Source organism: Oncorhynchus nerka, linkage group LG6 (genome assembly GCF_034236695.1).
Source record: "Oncorhynchus nerka isolate Pitt River linkage group LG6, Oner_Uvic_2.0, whole genome shotgun sequence".
Taxonomy (NCBI): domain Eukaryota; kingdom Metazoa; phylum Chordata; class Actinopteri; order Salmoniformes; family Salmonidae; genus Oncorhynchus; species Oncorhynchus nerka.
Genome location: NC_088401.1, coordinates 25,708,982 through 25,734,547, shown reverse-complemented (window position 1 = coordinate 25,734,547; position 25,566 = coordinate 25,708,982). Strand labels below are relative to the sequence as shown.

The following is a 25,566-nucleotide window of genomic DNA, read 5'->3' as shown; positions in this document are numbered from 1 at the left end:
TTGGGTCCAGACGCCCACGCAGCCCCAGTCTGAAGTTGATTTACTTAGTGATGTGTGTGAATTTTGGAGTGTTGGGCTGCCCGGAGCTGTCAGTGTCCCACTGTTTCGGATGCTTTCTTGACCCACCCGGGCCTTTCTCTCTTCTGGGTTGTCCTCAACGCTCCCTTGCCTCACATCTTCACAAAGATCCAATCACTGTCCTCGTATCCAAGCATTAACCTCTTACTGTGTCCCCACTTTTCCTAACATTCATTTATTAGTTCTGCCGACCATTCTAGATCTCCAAGCCCCCTGAGTGCCCTGTCCCAGTTCCCTGGGGAAAGGCTCACGAGACATGCCTCATCACGAATTGGAGGCATTCAGACACGGTCTTGTTCAGTCCATCTCCTTTGAGCTTTCGTAGTATCTCAAATCAAATGTTATTTGTCACATGCGCCGAATACAACAGTTGTAGACCTTAACGTGAAACGCTTACTTTACAAGCCCTTAACCAACAATGCAGTTCAAGAAATAGAGTTAAGAAAATATTTACCAAATAAACTGAAGTAAAAAAAATAAAAAAAATAGAGAAATAACAAATAATTAAAAAGCAGCAGTAAAATAACAGTAGCGAGGCTATATACAGGGGGTACCGGTACAGTCAATGTGAGGGGGGACAGGTTAGTCCAGGTAATATGTACATTGCGTTGCTCAGTTATCTTGACTATAGTTTTCCAGTGTGAGAATGAAAGCTGCAATTTCATAGCCATATTCTATGTTTTAGTTTTTCAAACATATTAAGCCAGGAATGCCCTTTTCTAAACTGCTCTGCCAGATTTCAGCACCTTGGACAGTAACCCAGCAAACGAGCAAAGTCCAGAGAGCAAACCTAAAAAGCACCAGTCTATTCTTCCTTCCTCTCACCTCTGCAATGTTAACAGCCTCTCTGATTCAACTTTTTTGTGTCTCCTCTTGTCTCTCTGAATAGGCATGTGTATTATCGAGCGCTGAGACACACACACACGCACTCGCACACACACACAGCCACATGTGAGGACACATGGAAGTTCAAATTCCCCCCGCCTGCCCCCCTCCGTCTACTACTGTCTAGCTTTTGGAACCGGCACTGCTGTGTTTGTGACTTTGGGTGTCGTCCTGTCCCCCCGCGTCACTGTCACCCTCAATGGAGCTGCATGGGTACAGAGGGAGGTTGGGGGGGGGGGGTGTTTTTTGGGAGAGTGCCGCTCTCCCACAGCGGGCAAATAACAGCCACATCGGATCAGACGACCAGACGGAGGGCCTAGATAGTAGAGTCAGGACCCAGAGGCAGGAGGGCAGGACAGAGGTGGGAGGGCAGAACCAGTCACAGACGGGGGGAAGTGACCACGGCCCAGGCTACTGCAGCCTCTGATCAGCACAGAGCTACTGCGTACACAGAGATACAGCTGGACTGGAAAGACATAGGGGAAAGGATTCCCAATATCAAATGCTGTTTTAGATTTAACAGGCTTGATAGCGCTTTATTTAGAGGAGAAATTACAGGTGAGTGAGTGAGAGGTTTGTGTGTTTTGATGTACAGTTAGTGGACATGTGCGGTGTGTTGCCAGAGGGTGGAACTAATGTGAGGTGTTCTGTGTTTCCAGTTACTGCAGGTTCTAAAGTGACACCTGGGGGACAGACAGCAGCGTCACGCCCAGAACCACAGGGGGAAGTGCGTCCCAATTCGTCAGAGCAGCAAGTCTTTGCAGCCCTCTCAGGTAAGGGACCTGATGCTGCACTATTTCATAATGATTACCCTGAAGTATATCTCATCTATTGATTTGGAGAGCTGGTAGAGATCTGAACTCACCTCCTACAGGTGTGACTGAAGTGATGTGTTGTTCACCTTTAAGAGAGTACTGTACTTTCTCAACTCCCACAGGTGTGACTGAAGTGATGTGTTGTTTACCCTTAAAGAGAGGACTGTTCTGCATTTTCAGTGTTCAGTTTGTGGTGGAGGGTCTCATGCTTAGTCTACTCACACCCATCTCTATCTCTCTCTATGTCTGTCTCTCTCTCTGTCTCTCTCTCTCTCTGTCTCTCTCTCTGTCTCTCTCTCTATGTCTCTCTCTATCTCTCTCTGTCTCTCTCTCTCTCTCTCTGTCTCTCTCTCTCTCTCTCTCTCTCTCTCTCTCTGTCTCTCTGTCTCTCTGTCTCTCTCTGTCTCTCTCTCTGTCTCTCTCTCTGTCTCTGTCTCTCTCTCTCTGTCTCTCTCTCTCTGTCTCTCTCTCTCTGTCTCTCTCTCTCTGTGTCTCTCTCTGTCTCTCTCTCTCTGTCTCTCTCTGTCTCTCTCTCTCTCTCTCTGTCTCTCTCTCTCTGTCTCTCTCTCTCACTCGGTCTCTCTCTCTCACTCTGTCTCTCTCTCGCTCTGTGGATTTGTCTGCTTCCATCTACTTCTCTCTGATCCTTCATTACTCATGCCCTTTCCTCTGCCCCCTCTTTTGATCTTCCCTTCCTTCCTCCCCTCTATCTCTCTCTCCCTATCTCTCTCCGTCTATCTCTCCAGGCTCCATGGCAGGCTTCCCTGATCATTGGAGCTCCCAGCCCAACAACCCGCCCCAGATGATGGACAGTGGACTGATGGGAGATTCTTCAGGTGGACTCTTTGATTCAATTGTCAATACTTGAGCAACACACATCCTACATCCTATTGTCCGAGTAATAGCATCCATTACGAACAGATTAGGTCTCTAGATTCCTCGATATGAGGAATTCTTTGTAAGTCGCTAAGTAGTGCGCTGTCATATATTAAATGTATGATGTACTTTCTTTTGATCATGTCATAACTGGCCATGCGGGAATGATTTCCCATTTGAATGTTTACATTCACACAATAAGAATGTGTGCATGCTAAGAAAAGAAGAGATATTGTAAACTTGTAATACATTACATAGACTATGCAAAGAGTGTTAAAAAACACTTTGTTTTATTGAGTATGAACTCAGTGCCTGTAAAACTGAACACACTGATTTGCCACATTGGTGGCTTGGGAGTTGTGACTGGCCTGATTAGTTGTGGGCTGAGTTGAGTTGAGCCTCTACGATGCCAGACTCGGCAGATACAGCCCCGCCACAACCTTTGTCATCTCAGTGCTACTGAATCACTGTTGAAAGGCTAGTCACTTGAAGACACACACTTACAAAAGGAAACAGGCATGCACACACACACACACACTCAGGCAAACACATGCACACACACACAGGAACAGTAGCTGTGAATCCCCACCAGGAACCAATGGATGACATTTTGAAGGGGTTACTGGGTGTTTTGTCTGAGTCATTGCTTTACGGTTTCAATCAATGTGTCAGCGGCTCATTCCCCCCCCCCCCCCCCCCCCACCCCCCACTAGCCAACTGCCACCGACATGGAATTCTCATCACCGTGTCACTTCCTCTCTGTCTGTGACATTTCCACTGCACTTGCCTCAGAAGGTGTTGCTAGCCAGTCCCCACTCAGGAGAAGGGCCCTCGTTGAGGAATAGAAGTCCATTTAGCGGGGCCCATTTTCAAATGTCTCCGTCCCTCATTTCTGCGCCTGAAAGGCTTCATCCTATCATGACTCATCTTTTGAACATTCCTCAATGAGCTCTCTGGATTGGCTCCCTCCGTCTGCCTGTGTAATGACTTATGTTCGACCTATTCATTGGCCCGTCTGAGGTTGATCTAAGCTCTGATTGCTACTGCTCTGTGTGACATTTGTCTGACTCTGTATCAGGATCCATTTGAAGCGGTTCTGGGCCCATATTCACGAAGCACCTCAGAGTAGAAGTGCTGATCAAGAATCGATTTAGCCTTTTAGATTGTAATGAACATGATTAAATGGATAGAGTGGGGGTTGATCAATCAGAGATGCTTTGTGAATACAGGGGTTGATTGTTTCTTTGTGTCTGTGTGACAGGTTTCTCCCAGCCTGCTTTGGGGACGGAGATGGGGATAGCTCCACTATCGACAGAGAGGCCTCCCAGCATCGCAGAACCCCAGAAGCCCCCACCTCAGGCAGCCAACACACCCAAGGACATGTCTGCAGGTAAAGGGAAACACACATTAAGAAACACACATTATCACTATTAGTAACAGTGCCTATACCGAAGTGCCTACCTCAGTACCTAGTTCAGTAACTGTCAGTACCTATCAACATCTTCAGCCAGCTCTTAAGGCCTACAGTTGAAGTCGGAAGTTTACATACAGTGCCTTGCAAAAGTATTCGGCCCCCTTGAACTTTGCGAACTTTTGCCACATTTCAGGCTTCAAACATAAAGATATAAAACTGTATTTTTTTGTGAAGAATCAACAACAAGTGGGACACAATCATGAAGTGGAACGACATTTATTGGATATTTCAAACTTTTTTAACAAATCAAAAACTGAAAAATTGGGCGTGCAAAATTATTCAGCCCCTTTACTTTCAGTGCAGCAAACTCTCTCCAGAAGTTCAGTGAGGCTCTCTGAATGATCCAATGTTGACCTAAATGACTAATGATGATAAATACAATCCACCTGTGTGTAATCAAGTCTCCGTATAAATGCACCTGCACTGTGATAGTCTCAGAGGTCCGTTAAAAGCGCAGAGAGCATCATGAAGAACAAGGAACACACCAGGCAGGTCCGAGATACTGTTGTGAAGAAGTTTAAAGCCGGATTTGGATACAAAAATATTTCCCAAGCTTTAAACATCCCAAGGAGCACTGTGCAAGCGATAATATTGAAATGGAAGGAGTATCAGACCACTGCAAATCTACCAAGACCTGGCCGTCCCTCTAAACTTTCAGCTCATACAAGGAGAAGACTGATCAGAGATGCAGCCAAGAGGCCCATGATCACTCTGGATGAACTGCAGAGATCTACAGCTGAGGTGGGAGACTCTGTCCATAGGACAACAATCAGTCGTATATTGCACAAATCTGGCCTTTATGGAAGAGTGGCAAGAAAAAAGCCATTTCTTAAAGATATCCATAAAAAGTGTTGTTTAAAGTTTGCCACAAGCCACCTGGGAGACACACCAAACATGTGGAAGAAGGTGCTCTGGTCAGATGAAACCAAAATTGAACTTTTTGGCAACAATGCAAAACGTTATGTTTGGCGTAAAAGCAACACAGCTCATCACCCTGAACACACCATCCCCACTGTCAAACATGGTGGTGGTAGCATCATGGTTTGGGCCTGCTTTTCTTCAGCAGGGACAGGGAAGATGGTTAAAATTGATGGGAAGATGGATGGAGCCAAATACAGGACCATTCTGGAAGAAAACCTGATGGAGTCTGCAAAAGACCTGAGACTGGGACGGAGATTTGTCTTCGAACAAGACAATGATCCAAAACATAAAGCAAAATCTACAATGGAATGGTTCAAAAATAAACATATCCAGGTGTTAGAATGGCCAAGTCAAAGTCCAGACCTGAATCCAATTGAGAATCTGTGTAAAGAACTGAAAACTGCTGTTCACAAATGCTCTCCATCCAACCTCACTGAGCTCGAGCTGTTTTGCAAGGAGGAATGGGAAAAAATGTCAGTCTCTCGATGTGCAAAACTGATAGAGACATACCCCAAGCGACTTACAGCTGTAATCACAGCAAAAGGTGGCGCTACAAAGTATTAACTTAAGGGGGCTGAATAATTTTGCACGTCCAATTTTTCAGTTTTTGATTTGTTAAAAAAGTTTGAAATATCCAATAAATGTCGTTCCACTTCATGATTGTGTCCCACTTGTTGTTGATTCTTCACAAAAAATACAGTTTTATATCTTTATGTTTGAAGCCTGAAATGTGGCCAAAGGTCGCAAATTTCTAGGGGGCCGAATACTTTCGCAAGGCACTGTACAGTTAGGTTGGAGTCATTAAAACCTAGTTTTTCAACTACTCCACAAATTTCTTGTTAAGAAACTATAGTTTTTGCAAGTCGGTTAGGACATCTACTTTGTGAATGACAGTATTTTTTCCAACAATTGTTTACAGACAGATTATTTCACTTATATTTCACTGTATCACAATTACAGTGGGTCAGAAGTTTACATACACTAAGTTGACTGTGCCTTTAAACAGCTTGGAAAGTTCTAAGTTCATGGCTTTAGAAGCTTCTGATAGGCTAATTGACATAATTTGAGTCAATTGGCGGTGTACCTGTGGATGTATTTCAAGGTACCTTCAAACTCAGTGCCTCTTTGCTTGACATCATGAGAAAATCAAAAGAAATCAGCCAAGACCTCAGAAAAAGATATTGGAGACCTCCACACAAGTCTGGTTCATCCTTGGGAGAAATTCTCAAACGCCTGAAGGTACCACGTTCATCTGTACAAACAATAGTACACCAGTATAAACACCATGGGACCACGCAGCCACTATACCGCTCAGGAAGGAGATGCTTTCTGTCTCCTAGAGATGAACGTACTTTGGTGCGAAAAGTGCAAATCAATCCCAGAACAACAGCAAAGGACCTTGTGAAGATGCTGGAGGAAACAGGTACAAAAGTATCTATATCCACAGTAAATCGAGTCCTATATCGACATAACCTGAAAGGCCGCTCAGCAAGGAAGAAGCCACTACTCCATAAAAAAAGCCAGACTACGGGTTGCAACTGCACATGGGGACAAAGATCGTACTTTTTGGAGAAATGTCCTCTGGTCTGATGAAACAAAAATAGAACTGTTTGTTATGTTTGGAGGAAAAAGGGGGAGGCTTTCAAGCCGAAGAACACCATCCCAACCGTGAAGCACGAGGGTGGCAGCATCATGTTGTGGGGGTGCTTTGCTGCAGGAGGGACTGGTGCACTTCACAAAATAGATGGCATCATGGGGTAGAAAAATGATGTAGCTATATTGAAGCAAAATCTCAAGACATCAGTCAGGAAGTTAAAGCTCGGTCGCAAATGGGTCTTTCAAATGGACAATGACCCCAAGCATACTTCCAAAGTTGTGGCAAAATGGCTTAAGGACAACAAAGTCAAGGTATTGGAGTGGCCATCACAATGCCCTGACATCAATCCTATAGACAATTTGTGGGCAGAAATGAAATAGCGTGTGAGAGCAAGGAGGCCTACCTGTTTCAGTTACACCAGCTCTGTCAGAAGGAATGGGCCAAAATTCACCCAACTTATTGTGGGAAGCTTTTGGAAGGCAACCTGAAATGTTTGATCCAAGTTAAAGAATTTAAAGGCAATGCTACCAGATACTAATTGAGTGTATGTAAACTTCTAACCCACTGGGAATGGGATGAAAGAAATAAAAGCTGAAATAAATCATTCTCTCGACTATTATTCTGACATTTCACATTTCTAAAATAAAGTGGTGATCCTAACTGACCTAAAACAGGGATTTTTACTAGGATTAAATGTCAGGAATTGTGAAAAACTTAGTTTAAATGTATTTGGCTGAGGTGTATGTAAATGTCCGACTTCAACTGTATGTGTATGTCGGTCTGCCTCTCTTCGTGTTGGCTTGTATGTGTGGCATTTGTGGAAGTCCATTGTGCACACTAGAGGGTGTTAGGGTTGGGCAGTTTCCAGTATTTCCGTGAGTGCACACAAGGGGGCACTATTTCTTTCCAAACGTTAAAACAATTCTAACAAGGTACTAGCGAATTACCGTAGCAGACGCTAGCTAAATGGTAACAAGCGCAAGTGAACATAAACAATTTGCAAGGATAGACACCCCAGCTCAGAAAGTTGTACAACTATCTAAAAAAAGTTTGCTGCATGCACAAAACAAATATTAGACTGCAGGGATCTTGATCTAGGAGGGGATTGATGGTCTCTGCTGTAACCAAGAAGCTTGATCACCACTTGCTAACTTGCCCCTTAGCTAGCAAGTTAGCAAACCAAATGCATAGTTGGAGCCCTGAGCTGGAGAGAATTTATTTGTCACATCTTAAGTAGTTCAACTTTTTAGTTAAAATATATTTAGCTGGCAAACAGTAATAAAGATAAAAGTATAACTTGATAACCTCTCTTGCGCTGCACAACACTGGATCGTCCCATCACCATTGCTCCTTGCGCTCTTTATAAAAAAATATACCATGTAACTGGCTCAATCAGCTACTTTGGGGAACTGCTTCACAATGAGAGAAAAAATGCAACAGGCGAAAAATAATTCAATCTGCTTTATCTATTAAACTAGTCCACAAGTTCACTGCAGGTATTTCTTTAACAACTATTTCCCCCCCAAAAATGTCTATACATTGCATTTTGTTACGTTACAGCCCTGTTCTAAAATATATTTAATAGTTTTTTCCCCCTCATTAATCTGCATACAAGCAAAACAAGAACAGTTTTTTAGAAATGTTTGCAAATGTATTACAACTACAAAACAGATATCACCTTTACATAAATATTCAGACTCATTACTCAGTACTTTGTTGAAGCACTTTTGGCAGTGATTACAGCCTTGAGTCTTCTTGGGTATGACGCTTTAAGCTTGGCACAGCTGTGTTTGGGGAGTTTCTCCAATTCTTCTCTGCAGATCTGCTCAAGCTCTGTCCGGTTAGATAGGGAGCTTCGCTGGACAGCTATTTACAGTTCTCTCCAGAGATTTATCGGGTTCAAGTCCGGGCTCTGGCTGGACCACTACAAGGACATTCAGAGACTTGTCCCAAAGCTACTCCTGTGTTGTCTCAGCTGTGTGCTTAGGGTCGTTGTCCTGTTGGAAGTTGAACTTTCGCCCATCTGAGGTCCTGAGCGCTCTGGAGCAGGTGATATGTGGTACCTGGTTTTCTCCAGACATGACGCTTGGCATTCAGGCCAAAGAGCTCAATTCTTTGTTTCATCAGACCAGAGAATCTTGTTTCTCATGGTCTGGAGACTCCCTTTGGTGCCTTTTGGTGAACTCCAAGTGGGCTGTCATATGCATTTTACTGAGGAGTGGCTTCCTTCTGGCCACTTTACCATAAAGGCCTGATTGGTGGAGTGCTGCACAGATGGTTGTCTTTCTGGAAGTTTCTCCCATCTCCACAGAGGAACTCTGGAGCTCTGTCAGAGTGACCATTGGGTTCTTAGTCACCTCCCTGACCAAGTCCCTTCTCCCCTGATTGCTCAGTTTGGCACGGGCGGCCAGCTCTAGTTAGAGTCTTGGTGGTTCCAAACTTCTTCCATTTAAGAATGATGGAGACCACCGTGCACTTGGGGACCTTCAATTCCCCAGAACACAATACTTTCCCTGAGCTCAACAAACAATTCCTTCGACCCCATGGTTTGGTTTTTGCTCTGACTTGCACTGTCAACTGTGGGACCTTATATAGACAGATGTGTGCCTTTCCACAGGTGGAAAAACAAAACAAAAATTTAGAATAAGGCTGTAACGTAACAAAATGGAAAAGGTCAGGGGGGGGGGTGTTGACAAATTATACCGTGGGTATTTCAGAATACCTCTCTATACGGTATACCACCCAAGACTTGAGTGTTGCCACAAATCCTTAAATGCCGATGCCATCTGTCAACCCCAGCCCGTCCCCTCACCCCACTTGTCTCCTCCACATAGTCTCATCCCAGTGCCACCTCCCCATGCCAGTATACCCAGTGGCAGCCAGCCCCTACCCCTCCTCCATATCTCATGCCCAGTTCAGTTGATGAGGTCTGGGCTTTGGCTGAGGGCTTATGGGCTTAGAGCAGTGAGGGGACCCCCTGTGGGGCTCATCACCCAATCCGACCCCCAACTCCGCTCCTGTGTAGAGAATCCTCACACGGGGCACCTATATAACTTTTGTACTAATGCCCTCTCTTGTCCACTGAGGGGGGCTATAGCTAGAGCTGTCTGCCTCCCTCCGCTCACTGGGTATAGCCCCTGCTGGGAATACCCTACACTCCATTAGACCTAGAGCTGTGTCTGCCTCCCTCTGCTCACTGGGTATAGCCCCTGCTGGGAATACCCTACACTCCATTAGACCTAGAGCTGTGTCTGCCTCCCTCCGCTCACTGGGTATAGCCCCTGCTGGGAATACCCTACACTCCATTAGACCTAGAGCTGTGGCTGCCTCCCTCCGCTCACTGGGTATAGCCCCTGCTGGGAATACCCTACACTCCATTAGACCTAGAGCTGTGTCTGCCTCCCTCCGCTCACTGGGTATAGCCCTGCTGGGAATACCCTACACTCCATTAGACCTAGAGCTGTGGCTGCCTCCCTCCGCTCACTGGGTATAGCCCCTGCTGGGAATACCCTACACTCCATTAGACCTAGAGCTGTGTCTGCCTCCCTCCGCTCACTGGGTATAGCCCCTGCTGGGAATACCCTACACTCCATTAGACCTAGAGCTGTGTCTGCCTCCCTCCGCTCACTGGGTATAGCCCTGCTGGGAATACTCTACACTCCATTAGACCTAGAGCTGTGTCTGCCTCCCTCCGCTCACTGGGTATAGCCCCTGCTGGGAATACCCTGCACTCCATTAGACCTAGAGCTGTGTCTGCCTCCCTCCGCTCACTGGGTATAGCCCTGCTGGGAATACTCTACACTCCATTAGACCTAGAGCTGTGTCTGCCTCCCTCCGCTCACTGGGTATAGCCCTGCTGGGAATACTCTACACTCCATTAGACCTAGAGCTGTGTCTGCCTCCCTCCGCTCACTGGGTATAGCCCTGCTGGGAATACTCTACACTCCATTAGACCTAGAGCTGTGTCTGCCTCCCTCCGCTCACTGGGTATAGCCCCTGCTGGGAATACTCTACACTCCATTAGACCTAGAGCTGTGTCTGCCTCCCTCCGCTCACTGGGTATAGCCCTGCTGGGAATACCCTACACTCCATTAGACCTAGAGCTGTGTCTGCCTCCCTCCGCTCACTGGGTATAGCCCTGCTGGGAATACCCTACACTCCATTAGACCTAGAGCTGTGTCTGCCTCACTCCGCTCACTGGGTATAGCCCTGCTGGGAATACCCTACACTCCATTAGACCTAGAGCTGTGTCTGCCTCCCTCCGCTCACTGGGTATAGCCCCTGCTGGGAATACTCTACACTCCATTAGACCTAGAGCTGTGTCTGCCTCCCTCCGCTCACTGGGTATAGCCCTGCTGGGAATACCCTGCACTCCATTAGACCTAGAGCTGTGTCTGCCTCCCTCCGCTCACTGGGTATAGCCCTGCACTCCATTAGACCTAGAGCTGTGTCTGCCTCCCTCCGCTCACTGGGTATAGCCCCTGCTGGGAATACTCTACACTCCATTAGACCTAGAGCTGTGTCTGCCTCCCTCCGCCAAAACTGCCCCGCAAGTGTTTTGGGAATTAATCAAATAAATAAAAACTGTTCCCAAGTATTCACACGAATAAAAAAATTAAAAAGATATGTGAGATGTATGAAATTACTGTTATTTTCAAATACAATCTCTTTTTAGTCTTAGTTGTGGGCAATTTGTAGTGTGCATATTATTATAATTATGTTCTGGCACGCCGATCGGCCCACAGGCTAGTTGCCTACCCCTGCAGTAGGTGGTTCCACTAGTATGTTTGTGTAGGAATAGCATGTAGCTGTGTGTGTGTGTGTGTGTGTGTGTGTGTGCGTGCGTGTGACTAAAGGCACGCAGCACAGTCTGGTACTGAATAAGTTATAAGCTGCAGACCGATTGGAAGCCTGAGGCTGAAAGATAAACTTCACAACGCTGCCTGTGGAGAATTGACTCCAAACTCCAGAGCTTGTCTGTGTAGAGAATGAGTCATTTAGAACTCGATATGGGGAAACTCATTTGATCAGTACAATATCTGAATGCATCTTGCGTTCATGTTTACCCCTGGAAGACTCACCTGCTGGTGAAGGGGGGAGGTCCTGTTATGACTCACCTGCTGGTGAAGGGGGGGGTCCTGTTATGACTCACAAACCATCTCTTGTCAGAGACACTCATGGGAAGAATAACAACTGCCACGATAATTAACAAACAAAACGTCCTCTGCTACAAAAGTCATGAGGTATTTATGTATTACAACTAAGTCAGGGTTATGTTGAGTGTCTCATGTTTCCCCATGTGTGAACATTAGCATAGCACGCTAGCTAAGCGTGTCTGCACTGAACAGAGTTGTGAGGATAAGGGCTGGGAACCTGGTGGAGTAGAAGTGCTGCAGTGACCTTATACGTGCCGAACAGCACCGTCGTGCTGCATTAGTCATGGAGTCAGTCACACCCCTGGAGACCTGCAACCTGTGGGCTCTGGGGATACGGTGCCACGCCCTGGTTCGGTACTTGGAGAGAACCACGACGGCTACCAAGACAATCTGTTGCTGTTCATCACAGGAACAACTTCAACAGCTCCCCAGAGCATTGAGGGAGCGGCTCTAAGTGCTCCTGCATTGTCTCTCGTCTCTGCTCTAACATACTAGGTCCATTTCTGTCATGTGGTGCTTGATTCATGTAAAATATGAAAATATGATAAAGAGATGCTCCATTTGGAGTTTCAGTATTCAAAAGGCCAGAGAGACAACTGGGGCAAAGTGGCCCAGCCTTACTGGCTAATCACTTCCTCCTCCATTGCTCCCTCCTTCCATTCCTCCTCTCCTCAGAACCGGCACGACTTACCCGTGCAGCTTGGCAGCGTGGGGCTCTAGAATTTAATTAGCTAGACTGAACAGTCCAGGAAAGAAAACAATCCCTTAACAATCCCTTAAATCTAATGTCAAAATGTTGTATCCACCTAAGCAGAATATCCAAAAGTAATTATTTACAATGACAGGGCCCTAAACAATACCAACTGTAGTAATGCTTTTTACCTTTCTGTTAAAAATAGTCATAAATTGCTGAGTTGTATTCACTTTTGAAGACACCAGTTCAAGTACACAGTACAGACACTGTATCATAAAAATATGAAAATATAGAAAATCCTATAGGATTTCTTTCCTATTTAACAAAAGTAAATATTCTAAATATAGTAACAATCAAATGCTAATTGACTTACTATAATATTTGACCTTGTTTATCACTGTAAAATAAAAATCATTATACTTCGTGACAGTAGAAAATTGGCACCGTTTCATATAACTGACGACAGAGCATTTTCAGCCCAGCGTCCTCTGAGCGGCGCAGAGACATTCAAATGCCTGTCGACTCGTTACAACTTCAGCTTTAAGCACCAAGTCATTTTGTCCCTCTGTGACCACGAGATCTGGTCTAGTTTCGATTCTGCAAAATCGTTTGGTATTGTTTCATGTTGAGAGCTCTAAATCCATATAAGAACACCACAGCAAGATGAGACTGTTTTTGCTCCAATCGCTAGTCTCCCGTTTCATATGTCGTATTGTAGGTGGAGCTGCAGGATTCACAGGCAGACGAAATGTATCCTTTGTCTGGATAGGCCAGAAAATGTGGCATGTCGCACCTTATTCAAATGAGGTGTCAGAAGCGGGACAACCAGAGCCTTCACAGAGTGCACAGCAGTTGATGTTGCACCGTTCAGAGCGCTCTGTACACAAACATTTCAATGCCTATACTGTACTATAAAACTGTGTGGTCTGTGCCTGTTTCTGTATACTTGACCAAATTGCTGTGTTTTTGTCTGTATTTGCTGAGTTCAATTACCTACTCACTACGAAGTAAACACAGCTTTCTCCTCCTCCTAAAATGTCATTCAGTACACCAGCATGTCACTAGGGTAGCACGGAGTCAGCAGCCAAAAAGCCACAGTATTACCAGTCCCTCAGCGGGACTATTCATTCACACAGGGGTTACTGAGGCAACGGGCCAATGAGGATGCATGACTGATTTGACACCCATGTTGCATTTTGAGTGTTCAGTGGCAAAATGTGAAATTGCAGCTCGTACACTACCAAAGTTCAGTTATATTGAATGGACCATCAATAAGCGTCTACAGCTGTAAAGATGTACACAATGTCTGTTACTACTCTCATTTCTTAGACTGCATTGTTGAACTTGGTTTTGTTTTCAAAGTAAGTGAGCCCTTTGAAGTTCACGCTTTTGTCTAGACGAGAGAGGGAGAGCGACTGTATGCATGCTTTAAACTCTCTTCCCTCTTCACACACGAGGTGCCCTGGGCGATGGCTGGCCAGACGAGGCTTGCATTCCCACCGACCTGCCATTCACCCAAAGCGTCTCCACAGTGATCAGTCGCCATGCCAGCCACCTGGCGGCCAGCCCCGAGGACCGCCCTGACTCTGGCTGGCCCCTCCGAGAGGCCTCGGCGGTGGGGGAGGCGAGGGAAAGCAACGAAGGAAACGACCGCAAACAACAGCAGAAGAAGAAGAAGAAAAGGAGGCCCCGGGATGATGTGTACGACCTGGTAGAGAACAGGGACCACCCGGAGGCTCAGGCTGAAAACACACCCCTGTCAGAGGGCCACCACAGGGTCTCCCCCCGCAAGGACAGGGACAGGATGGATGGAGGCTGGGAGCGCGAAGAGCCAGGGAGAAGTGGAGGCAGGGGAAAGAGGGGCAAGAGCAGGAAGAAGCTTCCAGAAGAGTGGGGAGTCACAGCTGAGCCCTTCATGCCCTCTTCTGCCTCCTCTGCCAATGACCTCCCTGAAGGGGTGTTAGACCAACTAGTGCCCCCCATCACCCATTCCCAGCCCCTGGAGAACCCCTACTCCAACATGGGGCTGAGTCCTGCCAGTGAGGAGTTCTACGGGGGCCTCTTCCCTCCATCTCTCACCCAGGACCTGCTCTCTCTCACAGCTCCCACCTCCCCTCCACCGGCCCTGGGCTGTGAGCTCCTGCCTACCGCCCCTGTCTCCATGCCCACCAGTCAGGGAGACTTCTCGCCCAAGAACACCTTCCCCATGGCCTCACGTCCAGGAGACCCATTCACTGCTAGCTACCAAGACCTGCTCATGGATACAGAGAACGCTAGCATGGGCAATGCCAAAGAGGCTTTCTCCACAACCTTTCCCCTAGATTCCCCAGTTCATGAGTCAGGTGTCAAGGTGGTGTTTGATCATGACACCCCCATGCACGATGTCCATATGAAAAATGCCTTAAGTTTAAGCCTCACCAGCCAACCAGATCGTGGCCTGCCCCCATTGGAGAAGTTCAGTGAGCTCACAGCGACCGCTCCCCCTTTCTCCCCCTCCGACAGCTCCTGGCTCATCAATGACTCCAACTTCAACAACGACTCCTTTGAGTTCAGTGACCTCACTCCAGGGCGCCCACTACCTCTTGGCCTAGCCTTCGACACACCCAGCCCAGCCCCCCTCCGCTCTCCCAAAACCATACCCGAATATCACCCCAGGGAGGGCAAATCCCCATCACAGAATATACCCACGAAGTCCCCCTCCTCCTCTTCCACCAAAAGCCCCACCTCCCCGGGGTCTGGTCTGAACCCCGCTGCCAAGCCCTTCTTCCCCAGCTTTGCCGAACTCACGGAGCCCCTGGTGGTGGTGGCCCCCATGTCTGAAGGTTTGTTGCAGTGGCATGTGCTCTCCACTAGGGGGATTGGAAGATTAGAGGAGTAGCCCCGTACCTTGCATGGGCATGTGGCGCTAAGACTGGGCTGGGACCGACTCAATAGCCCAGTCTAGACAGCCTGACTGACTAACATACAGGTTCCCCGAAAATATACACTGTCCGAGGGGCTTGGCTTTTTTTGGGGGGGGGGGGTTCCTCTCACCCACAAGGCACTGCTGCGTCTGGGCAGTGCTGGAGTGTTCTCATTAACCCTATGGTGTGCTACTAACTACCACACACAGCGTCACCAGTTTCCCCGGCACTTTGTTTCATAACCAGACCTCTCTTCCTTCCTGCTGTATCCAGGTGTCTCTGATAACAGTCTAGTGTGTGTCTACTGGACCTCCGTGATTCGTCTTTGTATCCTCTGCGTTGAATTAACATTGGTTTCCTTGTCTTCTTCTCTTTAGCTAGCATTTCCTCCAGAGAGGAACCTCTAAACAGTTCTCTGGATGTTTTGTCCAAACCTCTGCAGTGCATGACCGCTCTCTAACCAAAGCATGCCTGAATGAATGTACACTCCAATCAGATTCTCATTGTCTCCTTCTCTCTTTCCATGTCCTGGCGATTTTCATATCCCTTTTGCCTCTACGACGGCCGCCCCCAATAGGTGAGTCAGAAATCTCCTTGATCTTTTTGGGGAATATATTGTGGGAAATAGGGATCAATATTTTCCTTCAAATCTACCAAGTTTCAATACCGGGAATAATTCATATTAATCCTGAGAGGCCCAGGAAATATCGCAAAATCAGAAGTTCCCATTTAAAGCGTTTAGAACCAAGATATGATCATTATGCCAGGGTTCTCCCTTCATTAGAGGGGTGCTGCTCCACCATGTAAAGAATTGAAACTGATATTTGGTCATGATAAAGTAACTATCCAATGACATTGTTGTGAATTGTGAAACGGGCTGTTCACAAATTCAGAGCATTCTCACGTTCCTCAATTAATTCAGCACATTTCAGCGGTGGTTCTCGACGCAGAGCGCACCCGGGATGCACAGAGCGCACGCAGGATGCACAGAGCGCACGCAGGATGCACAGAGCGCACGCAGGATGCACAGAGCTCACCCCGAGTGTAACTTTGTAACAGCAGTCAAGCAAAATTCAAAATGACCAAAGTTGCTAAACTTGCCAGATAACCTCCTTCAACGAATGGCAGAATATCTCCGGTATTTGGGCCAAATGGTGTTGATGATTATACAGAAAGCAGATCAGTTCATGAATAACCAAGAGATGAAGAGTGGAAATAGTTGAAATATCAAGGTATCTTCGCCAATCTTAGGGACCAATTCTGTTTAAAAACCAAATCCATATGTACTCTTATTGTTGATCACACATTCCCTACCGCAGATCTCATATGGGCAGCAAGAAACGAGAGAGAGAAGCGGGTGAATTGTCATAGTAGGCGAGAGAAGTGCTTTGATAAAGCGACCTATGGCTTACAGAATAAAGTTAGGACTTTCCATGCGAGACAGGAGTGGGGATTTTGGGTTTCAGTGGGGTCGGGACCGGATAGAAAAATAACCTAATCTAGGACAGGAGAAGGGAGAATTTTCCCTCCTGCCTTTTAAAAAAAAAATGTACAGACTGTGACAGAAATGCCTATGTAGTGAATTGTCCGTAGGCCTATCAAATGTGTGACTGTCCAAAGAGTCACAATGACAGCTCAAAGAGGCACACATTATTTTATAAGCTGTACTGTAGAGGTTTCCTCTAGGGTTTATTAACTTCATTCGGGTCGCGTGTGCAGTCCGTGTCAATAATGCGCGTGCTTTGAATTCACGGCGACTTTGTGTGAATGAAATATTCTGGAGGCTTCTAAAGGCTGCCATGCAACAACCTGTTTGGATAATGTGCCATTACATTTTTTGCTAATCTGCTGCTGCGTACGTTATGTATTTTGTGAAATTGCATAAATTGTGGGAAAGTCTTGCGTTGCAATGCACCACAGTGAAGCAATCTCTTTGAGACAGGGCGAGATGTTGCTGAACAAAAGTGTCTTGGGGCTGAATCCAAGCAGCTGGGGACACTGGGACAGGAGAGTGGAATATAGAACAGAACTGAGAGAGAGGTTGTGTTAGGAGACGGGCACACTTGTTTGAGAGCTCCAGATGTTGGCTAGTACCCCTTGGGTCTCCCCTGGTGCCCTGTGTGCTCTCTCTACGAAGGCCAGGAGGGCTGAGTGAAGGTCAGCCGAACCCCCCGTAGAGTCGCCTACATAAGCTGCCATGTTCAGGCCGAGCGAAACAACACTGGCACCTTGACTCTCACTGAGCTGAGAGGGGTGAGCGCCTCAAACCCTCTCTAACCCCTCCCTCCCAGGCAACTCGCCCAGAATGCACTGCAGCCAGAAGAGTATTGTCCAATAAGAGACCACATTCAGCACACTCTCTACTCTCGCTGCTGTTTCACAGTATTTCTCCCATTTCCCCCTTACATAATAAAGATACTGGGATATACACACCTCTTCCGTTCTAGTGCAGTCATCCAGGGACGACGACTGACTCTTTAACTCCACAGTAGTTGCTCAAAGGAGCAAGTGGTAAACGAGCGTCAGAGTCAGTTTTTTTTATCACAGCTTTATTTTAAGCCATGTGTACTGAATGTGCCCCTCAAGATACAGCTGCCACAGCCAATTAGATGCCGCCTTCACCATCGGGCAGCTTTAAGTGAGCGCACAATGCCCAAACTACACACATTTCTATATATTTATTCACTTTGGCAATCTGGGTTCCTCTGTAATGAAGAGTTATGACAGTCGCCAACTCCCCCGGATTCACTTTGGAGAAATTGTCCGCCGAGTAGCATGTGAAGTATTTGTTTATTTATGAGCGCCCCGGCGAGATGCCAGTATATAAATAGACTATGTTGACACGCAGCGTTAAAGCGCAGCTCAGCAGGCACCACTCTGATTAATTAAAGAAGCGGACGAGTAGATACAGTTTACCGTTTCATCCCGCATCACTTCCTGTCCGTGGCTTCCTCGTCAGCTCGGTGCAGCCAAATATTCCTTCTAATGAGACGTGAGCCCGTTATTCACCTGTGGCGATAGATAGAGAAAGTGAAGTGTATAAAATAGCTTTATTTGGTCTGGCACCTTGAGTCAGCCATCGCAGCAGGGCCCATTGTTTATCTAAAAGTGTATGGCTTTTAACAGTTGCACTCTGTTCCTTGAGATGAACAGCTTGATGTGTGGGTGGGTGGGTTTTGGGAGAGACACAGCTGCCTCTGTTGCCCCTCTGTAATTTGCTCTCTTTGTCAGTGTTCAAGGGGTGGAGCTGTGTCACTGGGGGTGCTATTTAGGCCTCGTAGGAGACAGGAGATAAGGCTGCTGTGTCCCAGCCCATCCTTCACCCAGCATGCTCTTTCCTGGGGATGAAGGACAAGATTAGCCCAACAGCAGTGTGTGTGTGTGTGTGTGTGTGTGTGTGTGTGTGTGTGTGTGTGTGTGTGTTCCGTTTCTCATGTTTTTTTCAGTGTGTGAAGTTCAGTAGACAATTCTTGTTGTTACCCATATGAGTGGAAAAGTGCACCGTTAGCTCAGGGCAAAATCCTTTGACAGCTCAGCCACTGCCACTCAGTATCTGTGTTTGTGTGTGTGTGTTTGTGGGACAAGGGGTCATTCATGTGCTTTTCATTTGGACACAGGCCAGAGATTAAGTACCTCTCAGCTTCAGTGAAGATTCTGTTTAAACAGCGTTTTAGTATATCTCCAAGGGCTCAACACAAACTAGTATTGGATTTCCTCTACACATATGATAGCATTTCAGAGTGTTATCATGTTGACTTGGTCTTGGTGGGGTGTGTGTGTGTGTGGTGTTAGATAAAGTTAGTCTGGCCTTGCTCCCCCTCATTACTGGTCTGTTGGTGTATTTATAGACCAACCAATACGGGACATATCCTTGCCCTCACTAAGCCTCTCTACCATTCACAACCCCCCTGTGACCCAATGTAATATTGATGGGATTTGTGTGGTTTAGATAAGTCGAGCATTCCTGGCCTTTTGAGGTGAGGCAGTCAGACTGTTAACTTGCCTCTGTGAATGACAACACCCCTTGGCCATTTGGGGGTCAGTGGGAGGAGTACAACGCCTTAACAGAGGTGCCAACGTGCCACCGATGTGCCCCCACAGTGTCCCCATGTCACTGTGACTGCACACAGCAACAAAACGAGTCATTGGTGTTATTTTAGGGCCACGGCCCAGAACAACGAAGCTTCATAAATATTCCAGCCACCTATTTCTATCCATGGCTTTTTTCACTGTTCCTGGGGGGCGGATTTCTTTAATAGGCCGTTGACGGATGGGATCCTAGAAGGGACAAGAGTACAGTATTAGCAGTACTGTGTATTAGCAGTACTGTGAATTGATGGGTCGTGGCGTGAAGGGGTAACCTATGTGATTTCACCATTGTGAAAGCCAGGACTCCCGCGGGTGCTGTTTTAGAAAGGGGTTATTGTCAGGTAGTGGGGGCTATCTCTGTAAAGGAGTGTTACAGTCTGAGCCAGTGGGGTTTGGATGGAGTTTTGTTCTATCTCGGTCGTATCCCTATGAGAATGTGCTGGAAGCCAGACCGCAACATTACACTTCTGTTATCACTGATGGGAAGAACACATTGGATCAGAGGGGCGAGGGCGATATGGAATAACCCCAGGCCCTAGTCGTGTAGCAATACCACGATCTCTATTCTGTAACACACTTTCTGATTCTCAAAAAATATATATATATATATAATACTCCATCCGTTTGGCTTAAAATGCCTTAGTATCTTCATTTCCTTAGTTGTAAAGGCAGCAACAGAGCAGGTTTTCCTTTGAAACCACCCGTTATAACAGTGCCAAGGTCGGGTTGGTGCCATCCACTGCTCTCTGTTGCGTCAGCCACTCTAGAACAGCTGTAATTCCATTGTAAGTGCTATTTGATTTCCAGTTACGCTGCGTCCCATCACTGTCAGTCGCTTGCGTATAACCATCAATCAAGAAGCCAGTCATCCGACCTATAAGGTGTGTGGGGTTTCTGTGTCGCTTCCATTCCATTCTTCTCCACCAATAATAGGGAGGGCGTGGCTATTCTTCGAAATACCATGTTTTCATTGGAGAAGATTTTTATCTGAGACCACTGTCTCCTCCACAGATGAGCCCTGATGAGCATTTGAACGTGGAGTCATCCGCGACAGTGTTGTCCCCGTCATGTGGTGAGACAGAAGCACCCAGGTGTGAGCTCCAGAAGTATTGGCACAGTGACAAATGTTTTGGTTCTGTACTCCAGCACTTTGGATTTGAAACGACACATATTCCCCCCCATTTTAGGGTAGCAAAAATATTGGGACAAATTCACTTGTGTGTATTAAAGTAGTAAAAAGTTGAGTATTTGGTCCCATATTCAATGTCTACATCAAGCTTGTGACTCTACAAACTTGTTGGATGCCTTTGCTGTTTGTTTTGGGTGTGTTTCAGATTATTTTGTGCCCAAAAGAAATGAATGGTAAATAATGTATTGTGTCATTTTGGAGTCACTTTTAGTGTAAATAGGAATAGGATATGTTTCTGAACACTTTTACATTCATGTGGATGCTACCATCATTACAGATAATCAGGAATGAATCGTGAATAATGATAAATATAACCCCCCCCCCCCCCCCCCCACAGAAAAAATGCTAACCTTCCCTGTTATTGTAATGGTGAGAAGGTAGCATGTCTTGGGGGTATGATATAAAATGCTAACCTTCCCTGTTATTGTAATGGTGAGAAGGTAGCATGTCTTGGGGGTACGGAGCCAAAACAACACAAAATGTGTCACTGTCCCAATACTTTTGGAGCTCACTGTAAATAAATCTTCTGACACAGCCCCCTTGGAGACAGACAAACCTATCCACAGGGCTGCTCTGCTGTCCACTGGCCCTCAGCAACATTGCAAAGTACAGAGCGGAAAGAGTTAAAGGCTTTGATTCCTCTGCTGTTCCTCTGAGAGTGATTGTGTGTGTATGTGTGTGTGTGTGGGAGGGGGGGGGTTCTGTCTGGGTGATGTCTTTTTGATCTAAAGGGAACAATGTGACAGAACGTTGTTTGTTCATGTGAACGAGACGATGTGTGTGAATAGGGAAAATCCTTGTGGGCTTACATTGCCTTACTAATGCTTCAGAAAGCTACACGAAAAGGTGTTTATGATTTGAAGACTACTAGAGACATGGCAGACTTGAATGAAATGGAGTGTAAAATGTTGTAGAAATGTTGCACAAATGTGAATGTTGTGAAAAGGGTAGGAAAGGTCAGATTGTTGATTAGATTTTTCCAGTGGTAGACAGTTATAGATGTGCCTTTGGGGAGGGTGGGGTCTGGCTAGTTGCCATCGTAACTGAGGAGCAGTTAATGTTGCCATGGGGATGGCAACTGATGCTGAGAACGTAGGCTGAGGCTAAAATATCTTTATCGGTGACGCACACACAGCAACAGTCATGTACACACACACACACACACACACACACACACACACAGTAACAGTTGAAGTCGGAAGTTCACATACACCTTAGCCAAATACATTTAAACTCAGTTTTTCACAATTCCTGACATTTAATCCCAGTAAAAATCCCCGTCTTAGTTAATTTAGGATCACCACTTTATATTAAGAATGTGAAATGTCAGAATAATAGTAGAGAGAATTATTTATTTCAGATTTAATTTCTTTCATCACATTCCCAGTGGGTCAGAAGTTTACATACGCTCAATTAGTATTTGGTAGCATGGCTTTAAATTGTTTAACTTGGGTCAAACGTTTCGGGTAGCCTTCCTCAAGCTTCCCACAATAAGTTGGGTGAATTTTGTCCCATTCCTCCTGACAGAGCTGGTGTAACTGAGTCGGCTTTTTCAGTTCTGCCCACAAATTTTCTATAGGATTGAGGTCAGGGCTTTGTGATGGCCACTCCAATATCTTGACTTTATTGTCCTTAAGCCATTTTGCCACAACTTTGGATGTATGCTTGGGGTCATTGTCCATTTGGAAGACCCATTTGTGACCAAGCTTTAACTTCCTGATTGACGTCTTGAGATGTGTCTTCGATATATCCACATAATTTTCCTCCCTCATGATGCCATCTATTTTGTGAAGTGCACCAGTCCCTCCTGCAGCAAAGCACCCCCACACCATGACACTGCCACCCTCGTGCTCCATGGTTGGGATGGTGTTCTTCGGCTTGCAAGCCTCCCCCTTTTTCATCCAAACATGACAATAGTCATTATGGCCAAATAGTTTTATTTTTGTTTCATCAGACCAGAGAACATTTCTCCAATAAGTACGATCTTTGTTCCCATGTGCAGTTGCAAACCGGAGTCTGGCTTTTTTATGGCGGTTTTGGAGCAGGCTTCTTCCTTGCTGAGTGGCCTTTCAGGTTATGTCGATATAGGACTCGTTTTACTGTGGATATAGATAATTTTGTACCCGTTTCCATCAAGATCTTCAAAAGGTCTTTTGCCGTTGTTCTGGGATTGATTTGCACTTTTCGCACCAAAGTACGTTCATCTCTAGGAGACAGAACGTGTCACCTTCCTGAGCGGTATGACGACTGCTTGGTCCCATGGTGTTTATACTGGCGTACCATTGTTTGTACAGATGAATGTGGTACCTTCAGGCATTTGAAAATCGCTCCCAAGGATGAACCAGACTTGTGGAGGTCTACAATTTTTTTCTGAGGTCTTGGCTGATTTCTTTTGATTTTCCCATGATGTCAAGCAAAGAGGCACTGAGTTTGAAGGTAGGCCTTGAAATACATTCACAGGTACACCTCCAATTGACTCAAATGATGTCAATTTGCCTGTCATTTATGTAAACTTCTGACCCACTGGGAATTGTGATACAGTGAGTTATAAGTGAAATAATCTGTCTGTAAACAATGGTTGGAAAAATGAGTTGTGTCATGCACAAATTAGATGTCCTAACCGATTTTCCAAAACTATAGTTTGTTAACAATACATTTGTGGAGTGGTTAAAAAACTAGTTTTAATGACTCCAACCTAACTGTATGTAAACTTCCGACTTCAACTGTATGTTTCAATACAATTTCCTTTTTTCTCATGCAACCTCATTAGTGTGAAACTGATCATGTACACTGAAACAACAAAGCGTTCCGCTGGACGGTGCAGTACATCACAGCACCAGCCACTCGATCACGGTCTTAAAGGTGCAATATGCAGAAATCGCTCTGACATTTCCTGGTTGCAAAAATTCGAATAGCTCGCCTAATTTCAATTAATGTGACAAAACAAGCAATGTATAGTGTAGATAATCATTGTACCATCTAAACCGCTGTGAAATATTTTCAGTAACCAAAAATATAGTATTTTCAACTGTTTGACGCTAGTGTACAAAACCGAAAGTAAAAGATGCAAAAACAAATTGTAAGAACTGGAAGCTCAAAATAGTGCATATAGAACAGATCTACCGCTTCTTAGACTTGTTTTCAATGCTTATGATAGATCTATAACTCACATTTCTATGTGAATTTGGTCGGGTCGCCCAAAAAGTTTTTAAAAACGCTGCTTTAATTATACAAAACATGTTAATGAAGCAGCCCTGGGCTTGTTTCTGTTTCTATAATGGGCTCTGGAATCGGGTGATTTCTAAAACCGGTGGGCGGCTGCCTGCATGTGGAAGGAGGAAGGGAGCAGTCTGCTGTCAAAGAATAATATAATATTCCTGGCATAGCAGAGGGACTGTTCCACCTCCCCTTCCACTCACTCCCCTGACACAGCTGGCATAATCCATAATCCAGACTTGACATGATGGAATTCAAATGAAATGTCTACATTGTAGCATCCAAACCTGGGGCTGACACTGTTTGATTTACAGTAGACATGCTAGGATTATTTTTAGATTCCATAAACTGGAATAATCCAACAGTGTTTTACTCTGAGCTGTGCTGGTACCAATTTCTTCTCATTGCAAGAAATTGCTGGTTCTCGCCCTCTCACTACAAGAATGTGTTCCTTCTCGCCCTTGTATTTGAAAGTTGATGTAATGCTGGTTAAAGGAGAAGTGAGTGGACTTCCTTCCCTGGATTTCTTCTCGTTGCGATGTTTCACACTTTAAATATGCACCTTCTTTCTCGTCCGCTGTATTCGAATGGCGGTGGTCTTACGGTGCTGGATAAAGGAGAAATGACTGAGAAATGTCTTGTCACTTTAGAGTGAAAGGCTTGACAACCACATGCTGGCAGTACATGCCACACCAAATTGAATTCCGAATCAATCTGCTCAAAAACCTAAGCCCAAAATGCAGCCATCACTAAGATTTCATATCAATTGGACATGTCATGAATACATATATCCACTCTTAAGTTCCCCCCCCCAAAAAAATCATCCCATTTGATTGAGCGTCCGTCGTTTATACAATTTAGGGAATTTGGGGAGCTGAGCTGATCTGAGCTCGTTGCGCATTAATCAGGGATCAGTTGTGTCCAGAGTGGGAACGGCTGTGAATCTGGCAGAGCGAATTGGCCACAGGCACCACATCCATAATCAATAGCAATGGATGAGGGATCCGAGCACATCTGCTATAATAGAACTAAAATGGTGGGGCGGTTTATGGACGTATCGATTTTACCGCACAAGATTGAACAGCTATTTCACGTTGATAGATGGTTACGCGGATCTCAGGCCAATTGTTCGTCGTCTGCAGCACTTTAATAGGGCTCTGTTGTTGTTCCAGGACAATTATAATGGCAATCTGCCCAATACATCAGGCAATAGTCAGCTTCTCATCAGAAGATAGCTATTAGATAGGTGAAAGTAATATGTCAGAGGCTAGGTGCAGCTTATGTCAGTGTTCAGAAGTAGACCCAGTTTCAACCTGTAGAATAGATTCCATTGAATAAAAGGGAGTAACTACTGAAGCATCAACTCAATAAACCCTTTCAGTCATAGTGAGCAATCAAAGCACATTGTCATGTTATTTTTAACACCGTACTATTTTATGAAATATGACCTAGAATTAATTTCAATATGAGTGCAGCTTTTCTGTGTTGGAATGGGGTGGGTATACCCCAACAACAGAATGGGGTGGGTATACCCCAACAACAGAATGGGGTGGGTATACCCCAACAACAGAATGGGGTGGGTATACCCCAACAACAGAATGGGGTGGGTATACCCCAACAACAGAATGAGGTGGGTATACCCCAACAACAGAATGGGGTGGGTATACCCCAAC

The 25,566-nt window shown here is 45.7% G+C and overlaps 1 protein-coding gene across 7 annotated transcripts in view; it reads left to right on the top strand.

The window, feature by feature from the left end:
* Positions 1 to 25,566, top strand: part of LOC115130244 (microtubule-associated protein 4) — a 117,834-nt gene that overhangs the window by 53,519 nt on the left and 38,749 nt on the right. For all 7 annotated transcript variants that reach the window (XM_029661166.2, XM_029661170.2, XM_029661163.2 and 4 more), the window contains 4 exons: positions 1,623 to 1,736; positions 2,525 to 2,614; positions 3,916 to 4,044; positions 13,954 to 15,318. In XM_029661166.2, coding sequence (XP_029517026.2) covers positions 1,623 to 1,736; positions 2,525 to 2,614; positions 3,916 to 4,044; positions 13,954 to 15,318 — 1,698 coding nt within the window. The remainder of the gene's footprint in view (positions 1 to 1,622; positions 1,737 to 2,524; positions 2,615 to 3,915; positions 4,045 to 13,953; positions 15,319 to 25,566) is intronic.